The sequence below is a fragment of the Gordionus sp. m RMFG-2023 genome, chromosome 2 (genome assembly GCF_954871325.1).
Source record: "Gordionus sp. m RMFG-2023 chromosome 2, tfGorSpeb1-WG-v2, whole genome shotgun sequence".
Classification (NCBI taxonomy): Eukaryota; Metazoa; Nematomorpha; class Gordioida; order Chordodea; family Parachordodidae; genus Gordionus; species Gordionus sp. m RMFG-2023.
In genome coordinates, this window is record NC_088776.1 from 11,354,201 (window position 1) to 11,375,990 (window position 21,790).

The window sequence follows — 21,790 nt, forward strand, 5'->3', positions numbered from 1 at the left end:
TTTGAAGCCTTTGAGAAATAGGTTCTAGAGGTCTGCAATGCCCTGCCCGGGTATCCGGGCCGTATAACATCTGAATTTTTTTATATGGGCCGGGCAAAAAATTTTTTTGGACAAAAGCTTTTTTCTAACCGGGCCGAGCTTGAAAATTTTGACATTTGCACACCTCTAATATCTTCTAAGTCTAAGTTTGAGATATCATTAATGTTATGTAAATAAAAAAATTTACAGTTAAAAAAAATTGTCTCGATCGCATAATATATTTACCCGAAAAAATTATCATGAATACATTTTTCGCCAGCCTATTACCGTTAAAATTCTCCATAACTTGTTTGATTTTACTGATGGGCCAACCATAAGTATCTGCACAACCAAGCCGTAGCCCGGATCTAGTTTCTGTGAAATTATAAATTATTTTTTATTTATTCATTAATATTATTCTAACCCTAACCCACGTAAGGCCAAGCTTTCGCTTGGAATGCATTCGTAGTATTATTTTTGTACACGATATTTGCGTTAATTTTCGCGGTAATGCATTTGCTATAATGTGTTAACGGTAAAACATTCGTGGTAATAAATTCACTGTAACATTTTCGCGGTAAGGATTTCTCGGAAATGAATTCCCAGAGAATTATTCTTTAACGGTAATCGACATTCGCGGTTATACCTTTTACCCACTTAATATGGATAATATGCTAAATATTCGAATTGACTGCACCCGTACTCCCTAGTGAAGATTTCTAATTACAAATTTGGTTGCTTTTACGCGTAATTTTTTCTACACATTTTTATTTTTTAAGAAATTAATTTTAACATTTGGCATTTCATTACGGTTGACGTTATTGTTACGCTCGCCAACTATTTTTGCTTTCAATTTTAGCCGACAATGGTATAATTTCTTTTCCCACATTTTTCGCTTTTCTCGAAAATAATTTTAAAATTTTAAAAAATATTTTTTTTTTATTCTAGGGAATTTAAAAAAAAAATTTATTCCATTTTTATTTCATAAATAATAGAGGAGAGTTAAACATTTATAAAATATTCTAAAATAATTGTAAATTATATTATAAAATAAAAATTTTTTAATTTCTTTGGTTTTTTTTTTATTTTCGGCATAAACAATTATAAAAAAATTTCAAATAATTACATTTCTAAATGAATATTTTAAATATTTAATCTTTTAATTTTCGAAATATAAATATCTTAATAAATTTTTAAAGGATATACCATCTTTATTTATTCTGTTCGGTTCATGCAATTCATTAAAACGGCTTCCTATATCCCTGGAGCATAAAAAATGGAATACACTTCCATTTCCTTAAACATTGGTAGGGAGGATTTTCGGTTCTTATAATTGGTGCTTTTTCCATTTTCTGGTTCCTATTCCAATCTGCTTAAAATTCCTCGGGCAAATATTTAAAATCAGAGACCAATAAAGCCCGGTTCGGGTTGATAAAATATTGAGTTTGCCGTTTTTAAAAATCGGCTCAAATCTAGTCCGGTTAACAACACCTACTATTTAAATTCTAAATTTGGTTTCAAATCAAAAAAAATAAAGATAATAAAACTCCCGATATCATTTATTATTATTTTTTTTGAAAATATTTTTTATAGTTATTTATTAATATTATATTATCCATATTTTTTTTTGTTACAAAAATAATTTATCGATATTGTATTTATAAAAATATATATACAATTAAATTTGATTGTAAAATATCTATTAAGTAATTTGAGGAATAAAGAATGATTTATTTTTTTATGAAGTGTTTTAAAAATTTTATTCTTGAATATCTTTTTAAAAATTCAAAAATTCCTTATAATTTAAGGGATTTTGTTACGAATTTAAAATTTCATTTTTTTTTATCTTAGCTCCTCTCATTCATTCCACTCTCTTTTTCGAGAGTTGGGGAAATCTGTAATAATTTCAAAGTTGTTTCTTTTTCTTCCAAATTAATAGTTTGTATATTTATTTTTTTAACAATAACTCTTTGAGCCGATTTTTAAAAACGGCTAACTTAATATATTATTCGGAATAATATTATGCAAGCCTGGAGATTTTGCTCAAAGATGGCACAAAGGTTTGGACATCTATTAGCGAAATTTTAAGGTATCGGCAATATTTTTCTGCCTAAAATGCCGTTCTTAAAAATCGGCTCAAATCGAGCCTTTTAACAACTCTAGTTACATGTTACATTTTTTTCTTCTTCTTCATAGGCAGAGTTTGAAATGGTCTTCAAAGATTTTGATCTCTGAAGATTTTAAGATTTGAGAATGCTCATTGTTCGAATTTTACTCAAAATTTCAAATATTTTTTTTGTGAAATTTTCTTATTAAAAGTTAATCTTTTGTGATTTTTATGCATAAAAAAATTTTCATTCATGTGATCTTCAAAGATTTTTTATGAAATTTTGGGCAAATATTTTTTAAAAAAAACTCTGTTCAAAGATCACTAGGTTGTACATTTGTACCATCTATGAGCAAAGTATTCATATTTGCGGGTTATTTTTCTAGGTAAAATATTGAGTTGGTCGTTTTTAGAAATTGGCTCAAATTGAGCCGTTTAACAATACTATTAGTTATACTTACATATACATTTCCTTATTCATGCACTCATGTGATCAGACGATTTATTTATAATTTATTAAGCTAATTGAACTTACTTGTATTTATAACAGATATTTGTGGAACTCTAATTTTCAATGGCCTTCCTACCCGGATTTTTCCTTTTTGGTTTTGTAAAAAAAGTTATTTTAGACTCCAACCGCCTTTGTTTTTCTTTTTAAGTCCAGCCCGGATTTAAAAAAATAAGTCTTTCAAAATAAATCTTATACAAAAAAAGTGTCAATATTTGAATACAGGGGGAAAAACACTAAAATATTTTAAAAAAGTAACTTTTTCGTTACATTCCAAAAAAGTTTATGTAAACTTGCTATACAAGTTACTTTTATTAGAACTTTTTACTTATTTTGTTAACGGATACCGATTTTTTTAATATGTATTAATCTTATTCGTATTTTTAATGTGTCTACCATGTTCAGATTAGAGGTCTGCAATGGGCGGATAGTCACCAAAAATCCCACCCCCCGTTGTTTTGAAACTGTTTAACCCTCCCGTTCACTTATAATTTTTTCAAAAAAATTTGCCCGCCTGCCCTTCCATTTATTTATAAAATTTGTTTAACCCAAACCGCCTAATGTTTAAAAAATTATTTTAATGTCTGGTTTGGTTCATTATTTATTTTAATGTATTTCATATAAAATATGCAATATTATAGAATAAAACTCTTATTTTAATAGATTCAAGTCTGTTCTGCTCATTTCACCTAAAAAAAAATTGCCCGCCCATTACTTTAAAAAAGTTTTAATCGCCCGCTATCCGCCCAATGTAGTAAATATTTTAGAAAACCCGACCACGCTCGCCCAATGCGGACTCTAGTTCAGATTACCGATAACTCAAATTATATAACATTTTAATCGGTGTTGTTAAACGGCTCTATTTTTAAAAACTTTCTGACACTGGATCTTAGTCATAATAATCTTATGCAAGCCTGGAGATTTTTCTCATATAGATGGCAAAAAGGCTTCTGTATCTATTAGCAAAATCTTGAGGTTTGCATAAGATTATTATGACTATCTTTATTTAAAAACCGCGAAATTGAACCCTTTTTAACAACACTTAATGATTAATTTTTTAAAAAAGAAAAACTTTTAAAAAAATGGCTAAAGGAATAAATTTATTTAAATTTTAAATATACAATTTTTTTTAAAAAATTATCATTTTTAGTTTTATATTATAAATTTTTTTTAAAATAATATTTTTTTTTAAAAAATATTTCTATAAGAAAAAATGTTTAGGCACAAACATATGGTTATAACAAACTATCCTACACTTTATAGTTTTATTTTATTTTATAACAGTGAGAAAAAAAAAATATAGCATACATTTTTTAAAAATATTGCTAAAAAAAATTTGTATATTGTTTTAAAAAATAAATTATTTATGAAAATATATAAAAAATTTTTATAATATTTATAAAAAGTATTTTCTATTCATAAGTTAAACTTATAAATTAAAATTCACCAGATTGCAAGGGCTTCCAGGGAAACAGAATAGAATTTTTAGTTGAACATAATAGATCGAGAAGAAAACGGAAATAGTTTGAATATGTTCCGGGAACATCCATTTAAAAATCTATAATCCGTTGAACGCACCTTCAAACAATTTTTCAGGAAATGTTTTCAAAACGCATTTATATCAAATTATGCTTTATGCAACACTTTCTCTTTTGCCCAAATTCGACCTTAAATGAATATAGATCTTTTTCCATTGCAATTTATTTTATACAGATTAATTTATATTTTATCGCAATTTTACAGGGATTCGAAGTAGAGCTCTACAAATCCCGGGACCTATTTTTTAAAAAAAAATTTCGATTCACGGGCTATGTAGGGCCTAATATTTTTTTTAAAAAAATACGGACATCGGGCTTAAATTTTTGAATATGATATCATTCCATTTTTGTGAGATTGATATATTTTAAAATTCTTGCAAGAAGGCGCCTATATATTTTTTGTTTGTAGAAAACTTTTTTACAATTAAAAAAAATTGAATTTTTCAATATTTAAATAAATTCGGGCCCAGATTGGGCGGAAAAATAATTTTTGTTTCGGGTCGGACTTTAGGGACAAATAAAAAACAATCAGGTCTGGACGGGCTTGAAAATTGTAGATTATCGGATTTGAAGTTCAGATAAAAATAACGGTTCCTGACTAGTTGATAAAAAATCGGTTATGATGTGATAGAGATGATCACGAAAACCCACACATATCAACTAAAGTTATTTATTATTTGCACATTCAAATACACCTAATTTATTAATTATAACTAGAGAATAAGTTTAGGTACGGTAAATAATATTGGTTAATATAGGTAACGGTTCAGTTTGATTTGGATCCCTGCACTGCATTTTTATCCTGCTATGTATTTTAACCGGGTGTCGGTAGATAACCCTTACTCAAGAAAATTTTTTATATCTGTGTTTAAATTAAAGGATTTCCCAATATATGAATATGGACCAAGGCCTAAGATAGGCCTTTGGGGATAGCATGAATTAGATATGGACGGAAACCTGATGCTAGTTTTTTGATTTCAAAAAAATATGGTGCGAAATTTCACAATGTTTAAAAAAAATAATTATTTTTTAAAAATTTCATTATACTTTATTTCATCAAAAGCACATTATATGAATTAGAAGAGCTAGCTATAAATTTTTTAAAAATTAAATTTGTAATATATGCGTATGTAATACTATACATTTTGCGAAAAATATCTATTTTCATAAGGAGGTATTGTTAATTATTTTTAGCATGAATCTAAATAACAATAAACATTTTCAAAATCTAGGGCTGCGTTAAAAAATTGAAGCTCTTGTTAGATTTATTTGGTAAGTTTAATGAATGATTTATCGGCGGAATATCTGACCTTGCTCTATGATTATTTTAAATTATTCTCATTCGGGCTGATTCATGTTTGAATATTAAATTTATTAGGAAGGGAGGAAGGAAGGAAGGAACAAAAAAATTATAATTCGTACTCATTAGTAGTCAAATAACGAATTATTCGATTGATTAGGAAAAAAAACATAAACTAATGTTTTTTTTAAAAAAAGGGAAGGATTAATTTAATTTGCAATATCATAATTAATATTAGATCTTGTATTATATCCAAAGACATTAATAATGAGCATTCATCTATTAAAAGCGGGAATTTGGAACAAAACAAAGGCATTTTTTTTACATTCCTTTTAGGTTCGCGTTCCGGCCAAAAAATTATATTCCTTTCCACGTTCCGAAACCCATTTTTAAGAAAAATAAATCTAATTTTATTCATGAATCCTTGTAATATATATAAGATATTAGTGTTGTAAAACGGCCCAATTAAGATTTTAGCCCTAAAAAATATTATGAAAGGTTCGAGATTTGGCAAATAGAGATCCAAACCTTTCTGCTATCTATGAGCAAAACCCCAGGTTTACATAATATTATTTTAGCTAAAATCTTAATTGTGCCATTTTTAAAAATCGATCCAAATAGGGCCATTTAACAACACTAATAGATATAGATCAGTACGTCTTACATAAATTATTTTAAACATTCTTTAAATGTATCATACATTATCGCGGTGACAAAACACCCTCTCAATACTAATCTGGTAAAAGTTATCCGTTATCATATCAGTAAATAATCAAATAAAGTAACCCATGATCGGAAAAAAAAAATTTTTAAACAAGTTTTTAATTTTAAGAAAAATATTTTTATAAATCTAAAAGGTACATAATAATGTTAATTAAATAATAATATTGTTATGTGAAAAAAACTGGAATTTAAATAAAACAAATATTTATGAATGAGCCATAGATCATGTTTAAAATTAAATTAAAATTTTTATATTATTTTATTTCGGAATAACCTTCCTCGTTTTTTTAGCGTTCAAGAATTTTCCCCAAGTTCCATTCTTGGAACGTTTCGTTTCATGTCCCTAATTAAGAGCGTACATATATTAGTCAGCTGTTGTAATTAACTTTATTGACTATAATAGATGCCATTAAAAACATTTGGTCTACATGCAGGTGCGTAACCAGGAATTTGCTACAGGGGGGGGGGGGAATAATTTTTTTGGAACATTAAAAATTTATTAGAATTAATCACAATATAAAATTTATTATAACCAATCATATAATTTAAAAAATGACAAATTAAAAACGCAAATTTAAAATATTGGAAAATATAAAAATATTTAATAAGTTCGAATATTTACAATATATTTCGACTAATTTGTAATTATATGAATAATTTTGAATGATTCGATTGAATAATTGATAAAAAATTATTCGACAGATAATATATGATCCTAATTTGTAATTATATTCGAATCAAATTTTTAAAACGAATAATTTTATTATTCGTATTCATAAAATACAAATTAAAACGAATAAGAATAATTCGGTTTAGATATAAATTTCATTTATACAATTATTTTATATTTTTTACAAAATATCATAATTTAATTTAAAATAACGTTTAAATTAAATTAATATAAATATTTATTATGTTTATTTTATTTTACCTTTATTTTTCGTTTATAATAAATTATGTTATTATGACTTTTTTTAAAATTAACTATTTAATTACTAACTTTAGAAATGAGTTAAATTTGTGTTACAATTTTATTTTTTAAAAAAATAACTAAAACTATGTCGGTAATACATAATATTTTTAAATTAAATTTAATAAAAAATTTTTTGTTACATGTAAATGACATAATTTTCTTTTTATTTATTTAATTCTTTTATATTTTATTTTTATCCGTATTTTTTTTTTCTTTAAAAAATTACAAAGCATAGAAAAAAAAAATTGGAAATATGACCCAAATTTTTTAAAAAATAAATTTTACATTAGATGCTTTTGAAAATCGTATAACAATTTAAAAAAAAATGATTTAAAATTAAATTATCGCGAGTTCTCTATGTCTCAAATATGAATTAGAGATCTTCAGCGGAAGAAAATTCCGGTCGTGCTTAAATTATAAAATATAATATCATTAAATTTTGTGAACTAAATTGAAATATTTATAAATTTTTGCAAGAAACAAAAGCACTAATAATTATTGTTTTGTAATTATATAAATTTTTTTAAAAAATAATTAAATTTTTCCATATTTAAATGAATTCGGGCCGTGCAGACAATAATATTTATTCTTTCTGATCGGGCTTTTTGAGACAAATTTAAAAAAAAATTGGGACTGGGCCATGCTTGTAAAATTGGTCCCGATACAACTAATAGAATACCATCTGGACATGGCACCATCGATCTAATTTCACTTTCTCAAACTAAAATCTTGTCCTCGAGGATCCTCCTCATCCCCTTCACATTTACCCTCTGCCCTTCCCCATCCTTTCTTAAAAAATTTTTTTTATATGTATAAGTTGTGCAGTGTAAATTATAGAACATTTTTAAAAACATTTATAAATAAATCAGAGACCCACAATCCCGCAATGAGACTATAAATGGTATAATTTTAAAAACCCGGGCCGAACATTTTAATCATTTACTTCTCATATTTTCAAATATTATAACGAAATTTATAAAAAAATAAGGGTCGGGCCTAAATTTAGTCCCCTGCAAGCCTCTTGAAAATAAATTGATAAAATATTTTTAAGCCATATTTGGAACTAGCTTGGTTTGTTACGGTGTTTTTAAACGGCTCGATTTGAGCTGATTTTTAAAAAGGTTAACTCTATATTTTAGCCAGAAAAATATTGCCTGAGATTTTGTTATAATAGATGTCCAAACCTTTGTGCTATCTATGAGCAAAATCCTACGGGTTACGTAATATTTTTCTGGATAAAATATTGAGTTAGCTATCTTTAAAAGTCGGCTTAAATTAAACCGTTTCTAATTGTAAATCGCCATTTTGATTTAAGTTCTAAAGTAAATAATAATTATTAATACTATCATATAATAATAAGTGGGATTCGTTTTAGAGGGTCTGCAATCGATTCTTTGTTTAAATTAAATCCGTCACCCAGTTTTTTTTAAAAAATATCACCTTCCCGCCAATTTATTCGCCCAATGTTTAAAAAATATTTTATTGGTTTTTCGCACTTGTTCCATTATATTTAAGGGAGAGGTGGCCAGTTTTTTTAACTCCCACCTCATCAAAATGCCCTACTTTACAAGATTAATCTTTGGTTCCAGTCCGAGTAAATTCTTAAGGTCAGAGCCATTTGCAGGTCTATAATCCAGATCGCTTATAGTATGTAAATATATCAATTTTTAATCTTATAAATAATCGAGCGACGATTTCTTGAAAAATAAGTCCACTTAAGAGTTTGATTTCTGTAGAAACTTACATTATTATACTTGCCTGCCTCTTGTTAAAGTAATTTGGTTGTCCAAATTCCATTAGTCCAGCTTGGCATTCCTGATGTCACCCAGGCAGTTCATAATTTTTTTAAGAAAATTTATACGAAAAATAAGAGAAATGGGGTATCCGGACCATTGCCTCCAAATTCATAGCTAGCTCATTAACTACACAATTAACCCTGGGACATCAGAGCATTGGTATAAATTATTAAGGATAGGTTGGACCCTTGAAAAGAATAGAAAAACTCAATTACATTTTTTTTAAAAGGAAATTGTGGCGGGTGGGGGTGGAGCAAAGAAGATGAAAAGGAAATCTCTATAGAAATGGAGGGGATTTAACTAGGTACGAAGTTAGTAAGCGAGCGGAGATTGTGTTTAACAAAGTTGAGTGAGAAAGTCTCTGTTCTTCCTTAATAAGGGGATGACTATATAACCATGATCATAAAGCAATATTTTCTAGATTAGAAAAGAATCATTAAGTTTAAAAAAAAATATCTTGTTTGATTCAAAATAATGTTCGTGCTATTTCCTTTTTATAAAATAAAAATTAATAATTATGCAATCTCAGAAATATATTCACGTTTTTCAATTTTCGATATTCGCTTTTAATCTTGGTGCCTTGAGAAACGCTAGCAGGAAGATTTATAAACGGAACTAATCAGGTCCAAATCTAAGAAAAAGAGTTAGGGTTACAACAACAACTCATTTAATTAAAATGATGAATGCGGTATGTTGGATCAAATAATTTGAAATTATTTTATTTCATTTTTTGTTTTAATCTTTAACATATTTATTTTTATTTGGAAAACTTTCAATTTTTTTGTAATACGATTTTTTAAAAAAAATAGTTATATTTATGGGGGGTGGCGAAAGGTTCATGGTTAAATTTTAAAGTGATGCTTTTTTAGTTTAGCTATACTAAATTTGAATATCTTATATTAACCGTAATCTGAGCTGAGGATTTAGAGGTCCTTTTTTTTGTCGTCTTAAATATTCTTTATAAAATTTGGGATTATTTATTTTTAAACAAATCATTTCAAAAAGTAGCGAAATACATTTTAAATATTATATAATTTATTTTTACAACTTAATAAAAAAATTTTGTCATAAATATAATATAAATTTAATAACCTTAATATATGACAAAAATTTATATTTCGAATTTATATTTCTTAGAATATGATATTTAATATTTATTTTTTTCTATTTAAAAAAAATTATAATACATTTTTAAAACGAATTTTTTAAATTAATTTTTAAAAAAAATATCTAATAAAAAATATAAAAAATTTTATAAATAGAATATATAATTTCTAAAAAAGATTTTATTAAAATTTTTTATTATAATTTTGCATTTTTATAAAATTTTAATGATGATTTCATTTATATTATTTTTGTTTTATGTGTCTTGTTTCTAAAAAAAACAAATTTAAATTATCTTTAAAAGATCTAGAAAAAAATAGAATGATTCTATGGAATATCTAGGAATGGTAAAACACTTAAATTGCATTAAATTTCTCTGCTAAAATTTTTTTATCTAGGTGTCATTGTATTTATATAAAATTAACCAATATTTCTTATTTTTTATAACAAAATTCGAAAGAATCAATTGAAAATCAAATAATTTATATATCTAGAAACCTCAGTATTATAATATCATATAGTAAAAAAGTATGAATTTTTTTTTTGAAATATTAAAGGTTTTATCACTTAAAATTAAATATTTTGGGAATACAGATCTGCAAACAAATTGGTGCTTATATATATTTTTTTAAAAATAGCTTTTAGAAAATTAAAGTGCCTATTTTTATTGTGTGAATATTATTGATAGTGACCTTACGATAAATGAAAGTAAAAAATTTAGTAAGATTATCAAGTTGTCAAATACAAATTAGATTTGCACTTACATATTTATTCGCGTTGTTTAAGTGATTATTTACATTTTTGAAGAAAATATAACAAATAAAATGTAATTCTGCTACTTTTTAAATGTAACTTCAAAGTTTTGAAGTTAACTTTTTAAAACATGTTAAATATTTATATAAATGTATTTAAATTTTAAATTAATTTTTGATATAATTATCACCTTTTTAAAAATTTCCTGTCTATGATTAAAATTGAAAAACCAAGACTAATTTTCTTTATTATAAATTTTTCCCAAATTTAGAATTTGCTGGTTTATTACTTGTAGAAAGTTTGATTAGTCTAGGGAAGCTTTTTTTTGGAAAAAGACAAGCAAACATTTTTGACACCCCTTTTGAAAATAGCTATTACAGTCCAATAAAATTTATTAATCCAATTTTTTTATGAAAAATAAATATTTGTCATTCCCCCCCCTCCGAATACAATTATTCCTTTATTTAAATCTTATTTTCATTAAAATTTATAAATCGAAAATTTGTTTTATATATATAAATTATATTTAAAAATTTAAAATGATGAGTTATATAAATTTCATAAAGTAACTTGCAATGTAACACTAGTAAGAGTAACTATAGATAATCACTTTTTAATGATATTATATGATAAATTTTAATTATTCATAATTTTTTGTAAATATTCCAATTGTTTATTAATTTTGGAATTATTTGGAAAATTTTTTTTATTTAGTTATATTTTATTTTTTAGTTTAGGCCGCTGACAATAAAATATCTTTCTTTTTTTTCTGGGACTTGCATTACAGTATTAATTATTCTAAAACCAAATCGGAACAAATATTTATATATTGTAAGATTGTTAATCATAAACGAGAGGAATAAGCACAAATATTTATCAAGAATCGCTTATCAATAATAATTAGAAAAACTTTATGCCTGAAAAGAATGGCTTTTTTTCCATAAATTTTTTTTAAAAAATAGTTATTTTTATTATAATCTATCTTTACTTACTATTATAAATTTATGCCATAAAATGTTTGAAATATAATTAATATTTTTTTTGTTATACTAAATAAAATATCCAGAAATTTAAAAAAAAAATCGAATATATTATTTGATTCGTAATGAATACCAAATTATTATCGAATATCTCATTTCATTTAATTAGATTTTCTGGAGGCATTATTTTATTAATTATGTACTTTTAAAATCAATCATATAATAGATAAATTTATCATTCATTCGGCTTCTGATATTTTCAATTCCCCTTTGAAATTTATAAAATATACCGCCAATAATAAAATGTAAGAGTTCTAACCACTGCAGGTCTCTAAATATTTATTATTACTTATTTATCAGTTTAATAAATTATTGGATAGGTCATATCAGATCGTTAAACAAATATTTATAGATTATACAGGATAGATCATATCAGATCGTTAAACAAATATTTATAGATTATACAGGATAGTTTTTAAATATATTTATATCGTAGTATAGGGGGTTTGCATATTCTCTTCATATATTCGGAGTTTTAGCCAGTTTTAAAAACTTAGACCATCTATATTTTTTTTATTCTGAATTTTTTTTTTAATATATAAATTAGGGTAGGTCAAATATTATTATAAAAATTGTCTGATATTCAAGGGTCACGCTAGTAGACGATTTCAGCATAATCAGGCCTTTAAAATTTTCTTGAAAAATCGCGTTATCTTAATGTGCGAAGGTTTAAAATATTCAAATTTTTTGGAAACAATATTTTTCCGCTTGATTTTTTAGGGCTCCTATCTTTTAACTCTGTGAACCCCAAACCCTAAGATATTATCTGGTATTGTCTTTCTCGCCTTTTACACATTTTATAAATAATAAACATTTTTGTAAAAAAAATAAATATGTTTAAAAACGTATGCAGTTCGACGAGGAAACATCTCACACCAAAGGGTCATACACGTTTTACAAATCTTTCCGTTATGCGACTGACCCCTCCCTTGCAAATTTCGATAAAAGTGATGTCGACCAAAAAGGGACTACCCCTAAAACGGAAGATATTTCGAATCAATTTAGGAGGATACGGGTCAAGGAATACCTATTCCTATCTCTACAACCATCTAAGGATCATAAAATTGAGTCTAGAGCCGATTCTAGTGGGACCTACTTAATCCAGTTACAACTGTTATGGAAATGTCGCGACACTCAATATCACCCCAAAGTCAACCCCTTAAACGATGCGGCTGATAATAATATTAATAAAACAACGGGGAATGCGGATGACGTTGTTAACCCCGATCTTAAATGTGTTAAAAAAAGGGGTAGACCTAGAAAAGAACAGAACACCTCCGAGAATATGAAAGATACACTAGATCACGTTTCTAATGAAAATTTTGAAACTACGGATAAAATTTTAAAGAACATTAAAGATGTTAAAGACAGGGTAGGGTGTTTCGCTAGCCTGAAATTATATATGTTACCTCAACATTTGCCTAGGTCTCAAGATCCCGATAGCCATTTTGGCGAAGTAATTTTTATACATATTTACTCATAATCATCTCGGCCATTGTTTAAAAAGTTTTTTTTTCTATAAATAATTTAATTAGTTATATTTTTAATATATTTTTTTTCTGCACAGACCACTGGCTTTATATTGCTTTAAAAAATAAGATCAGCTGGGTTGGGAAAAGAGGCTTAGGCTATTCTTCATCTTACCATTCATTGGCAGTGAGACATTTGTTTAACTAAATTTTTTTAGGGTTGTTAAGTCGTGCGCCACTTCTTTCAAAAAAAGCGTTAGAGCCGCCCTCTTTTTTTTAAATAGTAATAGGGGTCTAGTCTTTTCTAAGCTTTATGTCGTTTTAAAACGCATGTAATCTTGAGAAGTTAATGAAGTGTACCATAGATCTTAAATAACTCTGAAATTTCTATACACATATCTTTTTCATTTTTAATATTTTTTGTTATAAGTTATATTTATAAATTACGACAATATAACACTATTCTAAAAAGGATGAACTTATTCAACTATCCCGCAATATAATTTTACCGTTTGATCAGTTTATCGAAGGAATTCAAAATTACAACAAAATATATGGTTTGAACCATTTTTTAAAAATTATTATTGGATACTTATCAAATAAAATTTCTTATAAAGCAAATGTTTTTTTATTTTTAAATTTTACGTTTTTCTCGTTTCAATATTTTTTGGGTTACTTAAAAAATATTTTGTGCGGCTAATATAACCTGTATATATATTTTTTTTTTCAAAGCAAAATTTATATTATATAATATTTAGTAAATAATTATCTTTTATCTATTTTTGAATTGCCCATTTTTTTTCTTAACCTCAAATAGAATTAAGTATAATACAAATTAAACATATTTTGTTTATTTCAATATAGTCCTTTTATTTTTTTTACTAACTATAGTAGCTTCGAATAACAAAATTGTTCCACAAACTCATAACCCTTATCTATCGCTAAATCCTTTCCATCACAATTATACTCCATTAAACGACCATAATTATAAGGACATTACTATCACTGACCACAATGGAGCTGGTGATAGGGATTTAAATAGTCTATTTTATGGAAAACTATGCATTTTGAGTTATCCTGCCTACATTCGATGCAAATCTCAAATCAAGAGACTTGAAACGATCGAAAAATTTACATGCCTTCGTAGTTTAGCTGAACAGGAACGGGTTGGTAATATTGACGTCCAGTTAACAAGAGATATTCGATATATGTTTTGCAAGACCGTTTTTGGCGATGAAGATGAAAGCTTTTTCAATTCATTAAATTTGAGATCTTATAGTGGTAAGAAAAAAAAATTATTAATTATTTCTTTATATTTTTTGTAAAACCAAAGAATAACAGCACGGATAAATTGAAGTGTTTTATTTAAAATAGTGTATTTTAAATGGTAACGTTTTTAATGCTATATTTATGAGCACTTATAAGATGCCTTAGTTAACCGAACTTTGAATATAACAAAAAACTAAACTGTATCGATACTTTTTTTTCCGGAACATTTCTAAAAGAGTAAAAGTTTACAAGGGTTATATTCTCATTTTATGCCCGAAATCGGAAGGTGTAGGAACGCACAAATGCCCTTCTTGTTTCAGTTCTCAAATTATATTATCTTGAGCGCCAAAAAATAAATACTAAGTAAGCTAATTCTATTTATATAAGATGGCCTATTTCATTTAAATTTGATGAAGATTTTTATTATCAAAACAAATCAAAAAATTTATAATTTTTGAATGTGACAGTTTATAAAAAATCACGTGACATTTTTAAAATGGATTTTCATAAAATCTAAGCTAACCATCATATATAAATGAACCCCAGCATACAATATGCCATACCTTTTCTATTATTAAATGTCATGTATGTGAGGCCCTTAAAAATGTACCCGTCACATAATGTTGTTAAAAAGCCCGATTCCAGTCTATTTTTAAAAACGACCCGATGAAGATTTTAGTGAAATCTAATAGGTCTAAATTTTTTTGTCATCTATGAGCAAAATCTCCAAACTTACATGATATTATTTTGGTCTGAATCTTAATCGGGCTATTACCGTTCCTTTATTTTACCCGCTTACTAATCACGGTTACATTTAAAAATAAACTCCATTTTGTGGGAAAAAAAATTAGGTCCCATATTCAGGGGCAGACCCAAAAAAGAAAAGCCCGCAGATGATCAAGAAACTTCAAAAAATTCTCCATTACATGATGGCAAACCAACGTCCGTATTGTTTAAAAGTCCGCCGATTAGCCCATCCTTGAAACAATATCTCAAGAACTTTTCTAAAAAAAATAGTTACCTACGGCTCGCTAAATTGAACAAAAGATATTACAAGAAACATAAGCTCAATATAACCAATAATGATAATGTTAGGATCAATGGTTGGCCCAACTCCAGCTATTCGGCAGCGTCGAAATGCGCCTTAGACTATCATATAAGACAGGTTTGTTTAATATTAAACTCTTATTTATTCTTTCTTTTTTAATCTAAATTTTGCTGTCGTTCCAGAAATTCGTGTTTTATGTGAATCTCTTAATCCCTCCATTTTTTTGAACCATCTTCCTCTTCTTCTCATTTTTTCTACTCACCAAAAACCGTACTAATCATAATATCTTATTTTTTTTAAAAATGGTAATATAGGATTGAATCAGTTATGAAATTTTTCATTATATAATTTGAAACTTATATATTTTTTAAAACAAAAAAAACAATTTAAAGGCTAAACTTGAATCAGATTCTGAGAAGCTAAATTTCTTTGATAGTTTGAAAAAATTTATGTGCGATAGAGGTACGCCACTCAAGAAAATTCCCCATTTAGGACCCTGCCCCGGTAAAACATTGTAATTCTCTATAATTACAAATAATAATAAAAATCAAGTATAAAATAGGTTTATTATTTTTTTTAATATTGTAAATATTATATTTTATTTTATTTTATTTTCTTCTTCATATTATAATACAGTCGATTTGTATCAATTCTACAAGATCGTTAAAATTAATGGTGGTTACAAAGAAGTATTATATTTAATATATATTTTTTTGAAATATAAATTAATAAATTTATTTATACAATGCAAAACAAATCGATTAAATTTTTTTTAAATACAACCCCCTTTTTTTCTATTTTTTTTTCCTCTAGCACGTCTAAAAAAGCATTGATTTTTTTAAAGGGAGAAAATGATATGAGTTAGTAACTCCGCTAATATATAATTTTAAAGAGGCCTACCACCCCTCTCCCTAACTTAATATTTTAGCCAGAAAAATATTGCTTAAGCCTCGAGATTTTGATAATATATGTCCAAACCTTTGTTCCTTCTATGAGCAAAATCTTCAGGCTTGCGTAATATTTTTCTGGATGAAATATTGAATTAGCCCTTTTTAAAAATCGGCTCAAAACGAGCCGTTTAACAACACTAGTGGCGAGGGTGTCTGTTACGCCCCTCATCTAGAATTATTATATCGTTTTTCTTGTATAACACTAAAGGTAAGAAGTAGAAGGATATGGAAGAAGTTGTACAATAAAATGGGCGGATTTACTCACAATACGAGCGCGGCTACCAGCACTCGTAGACATTATGAAAAGTAAAATTAAAATTATTGAAAAAAAACATGCAAACCGAATATATTTTGTTTTATTAAGTTTCAAATTATATTTTATTTCCATTTATTTTTGACTCATCCGCGTGTCATGACGTCATTAATAGCTTCGTTACTTTTTAAGAAAAATAAAGCCAGCTTTACTTTAATTGTAATATACTATAACCAATTACAACACTAGTAATTAATATTTTTAAAAAAAGTCTATTGCTGCCATACGAAATGTACGAACGGTCGTTGCTCAACCCACAAAAATCAGTCATCCCCTCGCTAACCACTCAATGCTCAGTTACCCTTTCTCCGCACAAAATAAAAGCTGATCTAGAACATGATGGAACCTCTTATGATAACTACGAGAATCGAAATAACGAAAATGAAGATGTATATCATAAAAAGAAAGAATATCAAGACCTTGCAGCGGATAAGACCTTTATCTTTAGCAGTAATATTAACTCAAAAGATGGTTTGGTTCAGTCTAATAATCATAGCTACGTTTATAACTATCAAAATTTTGACAATGAAGTTAATGAGGTTAAAATCGTTAAAAAACGAGGTAGGCCCAAATTATTGCCGCATAACCCAATAAAAATCGCTCAAAAAATTAAACCTTATCATACCTCTGTTTATAAATATGAAAGCTGGGATTATTTCGGGAATAAAAAGGAGGGTCATCTCAATTATGAGAAATTACACGGCGGCTCAACCAATAGTGAAGAACGAATTTCAGGCTTAAATAAAGTTGAACGTGATGCTAAATCTAATGAGACTATTAACGATATGGCGAAAATTATTAAGGAAGAGTTTAATGGCGACGAATGCGAAAAATTGATGAGCTTTAACATGTTTAATACAAAAGAAACCGATACAAAATTAATCGGAGATGATAGTTCTGAATCTGCCGAAAGACTCGATGGTAATATGGACACACAAACTAAAAGTGAGTTTTCCTCTCTATGTCATTCCCTTAATCCGAATAAAGCTAATGCGCCCACCACTAATGATCATACGATTGATAAAGAAGTTTCGCACCCCGAATACAATCGTATGCATCCGAAACATGTCGAACAATCCAATTATATGACCGTTCCAAAAATTATTTCGCCAATAACATCTCTTTGCCGTGGAACCTTGTCTGACAATCCACCATATTATTCTAGCAGCACAATTCAAAAAGGCTCCAAGAAACGGGGTAGACCGTTGGGTAGAAAAAATGGAGTCCCCTTAGCTTCCGAAACAGCATGCAATAGTTTAAATAGTTTTGCAAACTTTCCTAAATCCAAATCTAATGAGAGTAATGAGTCATTACCTCACGATTGTACCAAAAACGAATATCATGTCAGTAAAACGGAAATAATGGTTAGAAAAAGAGGAAGACCTCCTAAATCAATTTTCGCTCGTTCAAATATCGACGCTGCAAAACTCGGTCCAAATGAAGATTTTGACATTATAAATAATTATGTCGATGACAAAAATTATAATAAGTTATTTGAAGCAATGATAAAAAATCAAGATTTGTTAACTGAATTTCCACTGTCTCACTTCGATGATAAAGAGTATCCTTCCAATGGTGCATATCATTTAAGAAAAAAGAACCATTGCGATCGTAACGATGAATCAATGACAAAATTGGAGAATGACCATAATACTAGTCAGGGACAATCTTTACATTTTTATGACAATGGTTATCCATCCACAAACACTCCTCCCCTATCCAAAACTTTACATATCTATAATCCAATAAATAATTGTCACACCGCCTATAATAATCCAGTCTATATGGTATCACCTAAAGCTTGGTCTCCCTCTTGTAGACCGTCTATCCCACCTTTCTTCCCCCCTCCTCTTATTCAATCCCATATGCCCCTTTCTCCGCCAATATTCCCGGAAACCTTTCCGCCCTTTCTCTCATTACCCAGTAATCATAAACAATTATTTGCTGCGTTCGAACGTTTCATTATGAGACAAAATCCATGCCTTTTAGACGCTAAAAATGTGCACCAATGTAACGAGGAAATTGGTGCCAAGGTAAACAATGAACCTAATTTTTATATGAATATGGACTATGTCGATCGAAAAAACGGTGACATTAATTATGACCGTGAAAAGGCAATTAAACACTGTAAATTGGATAAAAATCTTAATGAGAATGAAAATAAAATTAATTTGGTAAAAAGTCCACCCGACAAGTATGAAAAACTGTCTTACTATCCACCATTTTCTTTATCATCGTTTCCTAATCATGTTAGTCCAGTACGCCTAAATGGATCAACCCGTAGAACCTATCATTATCATCCGCTAAAAAAATCGCAAGATCATAAAATTACGCAATGCGGAAAAGAAACCAACTATGATGAAACGTATGAGAAGATGGACAATCATAAATTTAATTTTGATGAAAGCGAGCGAGATGTACATATCGAAAGAGATTTTCCTGCTTTGAGCGGTGTTAGTCGTCCAAATTTTTACAACCATTTTGAGGACCCAAAATTGGGTACGTTTTCGAAAAGATTACTCAAATTTGAGGGAAATAACAGATGCCAAAAAATATATTCGCCAACATTTGATTTGAGCGATGAAAAACTTAATTTTCCGCCTTTCGCATATAATCCTTTATCAAATCGTTGTCTCGCAAATGAGAAAAGTTTCATCTCAGGTTTTGAGACGAACAAAACTTTAAATTCTACTCGCCAATTACTTTCCGATGAAATTGAGGGAGGTTTTGGTGATCATCCAAGATCCGAAGTGATTATGGACAGAGATGAAAAATTTAAACTCGCTTTGAAGGCCTATAGATATGCTATGGAAAAACATTATGAAGCTTATATGGATCTATGGAAAATGAAAGAAAATTGAGGTTTATGTTCTATATTCCCATTGAACAAACATACAATTGAGCTAAAACGACGGCCAATTATAAAAAAAATATTAACTTGAAACCAAGCTCAAATCCCGAGATTTCCAATAAAATATTTAATTCCAATCGCACACAAAAAAAAAATGAAATTAGCCTGAACGATACCAAATTGAACGTTTTATTTATTTATTTAAGTTTTTTTTCCTTCATTTTATTTTTAAATGTAATATATAATTGTATATATATAAAAAAATCTAATATATTAATGTCGATTATCGACTCGGATCTTCCATCAAATATCACAAATTGCATACTTATTTGTATAATTTATAATAACCCCGTGTTAAATAGTTAAAGCGTTTATAAGCCATTATGGTTACCTGATTTATAAATTTAAGTAATAATAAATTATCGCGGTTAATTTTTGATAAACATTATTTTTAAAGTAAGGTTGCCATGCTGATAGTATATGTATTATAATCCGAAAAACTTAATAAATAGGACTAAGGGATTGTAAAAGAAGACATTTTTTTTCCAAATGCAAAAAAAAACAAGAAAAAAGAAAACATGCTTTAAAAATCATTTTAAAAATTTTTGGAACACTCGCAAATTAATATTTGCGTAAAAAAACAAAAAGTTATTCTTTTCTGATAATGAAAAATTTCCAAAAATTATTGGTAGCACAAGCATAACCAAAGGGGTGAAAAAGTGGGAAATTTCCAACCCCATCGGAAATAGCCTGTTTTCTTAAATATCATTAGTTAATAAAAAATTTCTCCCACTACAATATATGGTAATATTATGATTTAATAAAATTTATAATAGAAAACCTCGCCTACTAGTGCATCCCAGTTACGGGAGGAGGCGCACAAGGTTATGAGTCACCTGAAAATTTCTTTTAAAATGCCACATAAAAGAGGTCATTTTTAAAATGTTAGCTAAATTCGAAAAAATATCATTTTTAAGTTTGACCGAAAATTTTTTTTCTTGATCACTTTATGGACCTACCCGGAATTTTTAAAATTTTGTTATTTCAAATCATCTTGGCTATTTTTTATAATTTACTTTACAAAATTATGAAACATGTCCAAAATCTTCTACTAGAAATTTTGTGTAAATTTAATCATTCTTTATATTTTCGCGGGGTTTTTCTCTTAATATAAAATTGAGTTTTAAAAAAACACATCTCTACACTAACTTTAAATTTAATATTTTATTATACAATATAAATTTATAAAAAAAGATTAAATTATAAACTAAATAATTGGGTAATCAGATTTCTATGTGAAGCAAATCGGAATCAAGAAAATAAAAAAAACGAATATTTTTAATATAATTATTCGGAATGTTCGAGATATGTTCAAGGAATCAACGTTCACCTTCCATAATTTTCCCCAAGTTGTCAGGAACGTTTAGTTCAATGTCCCTCATAATTATATAAAAGTTTTGAACTAATTTTTATTTTCGATCATTTTCATAATTTCCTCTTATGCAAAAAGAAAATGTAAATTGATGTTTTTTTAAATAATTTATCTCTTTTTTCTATAATCTAAATAGTGCAAAATGTCTTTTAAACAACCAATATTTAAAAACCTAAAAAATATATTATTTCAATATTGTTAGATTTTAATATGATTAATATTTTACGCCTTTTTTAAAAAAACGAATTAGTCGAATAAGATAAATTATTCGCACAAATCAAAGAAGTGTTGTTAAGCGGCTCGATTTGAGCCGATTTTCAAAAACGGTTAACTCAATATCTTAAAAAATATTGAGTCAGCTGTTTTTAAAAATCGGCAATCGAGCCATTTAGCAACACTAAATTAGAGTTTGGAACCTGGAATTAAAAATGGTCCCAATTCTAAAATTTAAAAAATTGGTTTTCCAAAAATTCTAAGGAGCGCTGACTCTTTTTCTTATATTTATTGATTCCGACGGTTTCCAACTCAAGTTCAAACTCTGTTAATAAGCAATAAGGTAATTGAAGAAATAAATAAACCGTTCGTACATTTTGAACAA

At 27.4% G+C, this 21,790-nt stretch overlaps 1 protein-coding gene across 2 annotated transcripts in view; it reads left to right on the plus strand.

Annotated features, from left to right (window-relative positions):
- LOC135923770 (uncharacterized) overlaps nt 1-20,055 on the plus strand; it is a 39,421-nt gene extending 19,366 nt beyond the window's left edge. The window contains exons 3-10 of one of the 2 annotated variants that reach the window (XM_065458701.1): nt 12,714-13,316; nt 13,802-13,886; nt 14,221-14,610; nt 15,450-15,763; nt 16,039-16,150; nt 16,283-16,335; nt 16,805-16,902; nt 17,121-20,054. In XM_065458701.1, coding sequence (XP_065314773.1) covers nt 12,714-13,316; nt 13,802-13,886; nt 14,221-14,610; nt 15,450-15,763; nt 16,039-16,150; nt 16,283-16,335; nt 16,805-16,902; nt 17,121-19,770 — 4,305 coding nt within the window. In that variant the 3' untranslated portion in view covers nt 19,771-20,054. Of the gene's footprint in view, nt 1-12,713; nt 13,317-13,801; nt 13,887-14,220; nt 14,611-15,449; nt 15,764-16,038; nt 16,151-16,282; nt 16,336-16,804; nt 16,903-17,120 lie in introns of both variants that reach the window. The other variant, XM_065458702.1, reaches the window with a different exon arrangement.
- The last annotated feature ends 1,735 nt before the right edge of the window (nt 20,056-21,790 follow it).